This window comes from Mytilus edulis, chromosome 10 (assembly GCF_963676685.1).
Source record: "Mytilus edulis chromosome 10, xbMytEdul2.2, whole genome shotgun sequence".
In the NCBI taxonomy this organism is placed as follows: Eukaryota; Metazoa; Mollusca; class Bivalvia; order Mytilida; family Mytilidae; genus Mytilus; species Mytilus edulis.
In genome coordinates this window covers 11,605,326-11,609,555 of record NC_092353.1, presented here as the reverse complement: position 1 = coordinate 11,609,555, position 4,230 = coordinate 11,605,326, and the positions used below count along the sequence as shown (strand labels likewise).

The following is a 4,230-nucleotide window of genomic DNA, read 5'->3' as shown; positions in this document are numbered from 1 at the left end:
TCAAGTTAAAATCATTCCTTCTTAAGTTTTCGGAAGATTTAGTAGACTGATGTGGAAATTCGTTTTACAGATTCTAGTGGATATGTTACATAAGTAACACGTCTGATGCCGCCTTTGGAGAAGGATTGCCTACTTTTTCAGAGCACCTGAGTCTTTTGTGGGGTTCGTGTTGCTCAGTCTTTAGTTTTTGACGTTCTGTTTTCTTTATTATCATTTGTCTATTGGTCTTATTTTTTAACTATGGCGTTTTCATTGTGTTTTCGACCTATGATTGTCCTTAAGGTATGATATGTACCTTTTTTTACATGTTTTCTTTTTAATAAGAACAATTCACTCTTCATGATCTCAAAATAACATTCCAATGAATGTCAAAAAAAATATGCCAACTATAAGTTAGATTTACCAGTCAAAAGGTTTATAAAATTGATTCAAAATTAGAGATATTGGAAACTAGCACAGGTGCTATCAAGAGGTTTAGATTTGAAATCGACAATACTGAGATCCTGCAAAACATGTTTGTAATTGAACATTTTAGTTGCAATTGGTTTTGTATATGTATTAGAAATTATTGGTACAGACTGATCTTTAAAATAAGGAGGTAATTTCGACTGAACTAATTCATGATGAACATGATGAAGGATATTGGCTTAGTTGATGCCATCGAGGCTTTTGTTGGCAAATGAAAGTTTAAGAAAAGATCTTTTCTCTTTTTCATCTCTTCCAATGTGAACCGGTTTGAAAAGTCTGTGACTTGCAATCTCCGAAATGATAGCTGTAAGTTTATCAAGTAAATCAATATAAAAAGGGAATGAAAAGTAAAACAATATTCAAATGACAACCATGACCTGGGACAATATGCCTCCAAATGAAATAACGTACACATTGACAGGGGAATTAAACAAATTTGGTTGTTATGTTACATAGAGTACGGAAATTATTTTTAGAAAATAAATATTTTTTGTTGTTTATAGTACGAGAACAGAGGTGATGCTCATTTCAATCATATTTGGTAGCCTATCGTGTAATATATTTACAGTTCCTATGAAGAATGAACCTGTCTAACATATCGGGCATGTGAGAGAAGTCTGAACTAACCCTACATGCATTCTCATGACAAGTTCAGTGAAAAGAAATATATCGGAACTATAAAAACTATACTTAACTTTTACCAATTTGCGTAACCTGAATAATGAAAACAGGTTCACAAAAAATGTATCACGATCTCATTTCCCACATGTTACTTTACAGATTATGGAGGATATAAACTGTTTTGACAGATATATCATATATTAAAAGTGATTAGCATGATTAAACGGATGATATATAAAAGTGGCAATATGGCATTGGAATAAGTCTTATATTTGTGATAAATAAAAACAACAGTAGAATGTCGTTGTTCAATAGTCATAAATAGATTTTACTGAAACAAATCCAAAAACCGAGAGAAACACATTGAAACACACGATAAGAGGAAAACAACTGAACAACAGAAACACTAAACTGCTACAAAAACACACACCAACATACATAGAAAACTTGTTACATTTATTACGTCATTTCTTCTTAAAATACTATTTATACTATATATTAATAGGGATACCTGGTTTCATTGTTGAGTTTAATTGTGTTCTTCCTTGTGTATATAATGTTTACTCCACTTGCATTTCATTGATATACTTTTTACCGGGTTTCTCTATATCAAACGTCCACATACATACTCTCATTACATTTAAATGGTATCGTATGACTTAATTGTCATATATATGAGCATTTAAAATGAACTTGATTTATTTTACTTCAATTTCTTGATTAAAAGAACGAAAATTGTCGTTTATAAATTATATTCATCCGAAGTGATAATCAATCAGGATTTACCTTTATCAAGATTGCTAAAGGTCAAACTTTAAAAGAGCAGGGGTGTATACAAATCGGACGTGGGTCAGGTGTTAATATTGAAGTAAACATTAATGTTACATGTTTTCTTTTCATTACACCAATTCAGTCTTCATGATTTCAAATGAAAAATTAAAAAACGAGTATACCAAACTCCATGTAAAACTCATATCCGAAAAACCCCTATCAATTTGAAATATTTAACGAAAAGGCACACACACGCATAAAAAAAATGTCATGATCCTGCCTTGATACGGACGTTTTCGACTACTGGGCATCATATTTCTGGCTAAGGACATGTGCAAACGAATGCAATGGTTTAAACATTTTAATAGAAATCAATCTTCATCCTTACCTGAAACAATAGTGCAGCATCACAACATTGAGAGACACACTATACAATATCAATTGAAACTGCTAAACTTACTCAAAAGTCATTAAAAAAAACCCAGCATACAAGCATACGGTTGAACAGCATATAAACCGTTTAATAAACTTCAAAGTCGTATTTTGAATACGACTACATCTATATGCAAGTTTAAGCCTGCGTTTGTCCACTTTTTGCTCTCTCTTATAATACTGTTCTTATTAAATCTATATCAACTGAATTGCTACTCACCAAAGAAATATTTCGCGATTTTAATTATAGTATTGTTAGGAAATGATAGAAAACGCTCTAAACAACTGAATTTTTAGAATACAGTAAAGTACTTTCTTCATTCTTTTTCAGAGACATTTTAATCTTTTCATAAAATATTTCCTCCGTATTGTATGGCAGGTTGTCATCGTTTGGCCATTGGATACAAGTAATTTTAGACCACATTCTCCTTAATATTTCCGGCATATCTGTTATATTTATCTCATCCTTTACAACAACAATCACCATGTCCTCTCTTCCCTTCTGAAAAGCATGCATACGGGTCATTTCCATTTCATACGAACCCCAAGTACTCTTTAGGAAATTAGGAGTTATAATAAATATAACATTTCTGCTGGAATCGATTGCATTGATCACATTTTCTGCTATACTGTTACCTGCAATAAAGTCCTTGGCGTCCAGACATAATTCGAAGCCCATACTATTTACAATATCATAGAAATCTTTAACCCATTCCGAATCTGCTTGACTGTATGATATAAAAGCATCAAACGCATACTGCTGCCTCAATTTTTTGTAATTTCTCATTTTCATTTTAAATCGCAGTACAAAGTACTCAACAGCATATTTATATCGAAAGAATACGACGGTTAGTATTATGGCAAGTACGACAATGGAGGTTATAGACACGGCAAACGGCAACCAGAATTTCGTTTTGCAGGACATCTGAAATGTCTTAAGGTTGGAAATAACTTCAGACATAAACCTTCTGGAAGCCTTTTCTGTTACACATGTCAGATCTAAGATATCCGGTACTCGTTTTGATTGACCTAACCACCTTAAAAACTGTAATGTATTACAGGAACATTGAAAGGGATTTCCTCTCAAGAATATGTCAACTTTTTCAAGCTTTTCGATTTGTTCGATGTCTTCATCATTGAAGTGTGTTATACTGTTAAATGTTAAATCAATTATTTTTAATGTTTTGATGCTTGCATGAAATTTAGGAAATGTTGTGTGAGATTATTATGCGATATGTTAACTGATGATAACTGCTCAAATTGACGCAAAAATAGTCCATTTGATATGCTGTTAATTCTATTAGACGACAGATCAATATCTTGCAATATCAGGTTCTTACTCAAGAAATATCCTGCTCTAGCAGTGTTGACAAATCCTTTTCCTAGATGTGATCGAACTGCTTTCAATATCTTTAAAGTTGGAAAACCATATAATAAGTTAAATGACAGCTTTTTGCATGTCCATCCAGACATATCAAAATGCTCTACATGTATAATTCCTGTGAAGCCACCTTCGCATGGCCAGATGACGTTGTTCCTCAAGCTTAACACACGAAGATTATGACCGTTTATAATTTTAACATAAGTCATATCGGTCGCAATGTTGTCTTCTATATACAGTTCTTTAAGGGTTTTTGGCAACATGAATTTAAATGTATAAAATCTTGATGTTGGCGACCGTTTACTTCTCGAACGACGCCAATTACTTATATATTTAAAAACTTTCAAATTTTGATAGTTCTGAATAAGTGTAATGAAAGTACCTCCTTCGTCCATGATAGTATTATCGGAAATTTCCAGGTACTCAAGACATGTACTTCGAACAGAAAATACTTGCAGTGCAAATATAGATATTTCTTTAATATATAGGTTACTCAATGTTAGTCGTTTCAAACAAATTGATCATAAATACTTCATTCTCTTGTGATTCAAATTAAA

The 4,230-nt window shown here is 32.2% G+C and overlaps 1 protein-coding gene across 1 annotated transcript; it reads right to left on the bottom strand.

Moving 5' to 3' along the window:
* Nucleotides 1-2,569: 2,569 nt before the first annotated feature.
* LOC139492579 (toll-like receptor 6) lies at nt 2,570-3,085 on the bottom strand. Its single transcript, XM_071280733.1, has one exon. The coding sequence runs from the start codon at nt 3,083-3,085 to the stop codon at nt 2,570-2,572; it is 516 nt and encodes a 171-aa protein (XP_071136834.1).
* Between the last annotated feature and the right edge of the window lie 1,145 nt (nt 3,086-4,230).

What these genes read in the sequence shown, in the direction of transcription:
- LOC139492579 (XM_071280733.1), bottom strand. Translation starts at nt 3,085, where the DNA reads ATGAAAATGAGAAATTACAAAAAATTGAGGCAGCAGTATGCGTTTGAT.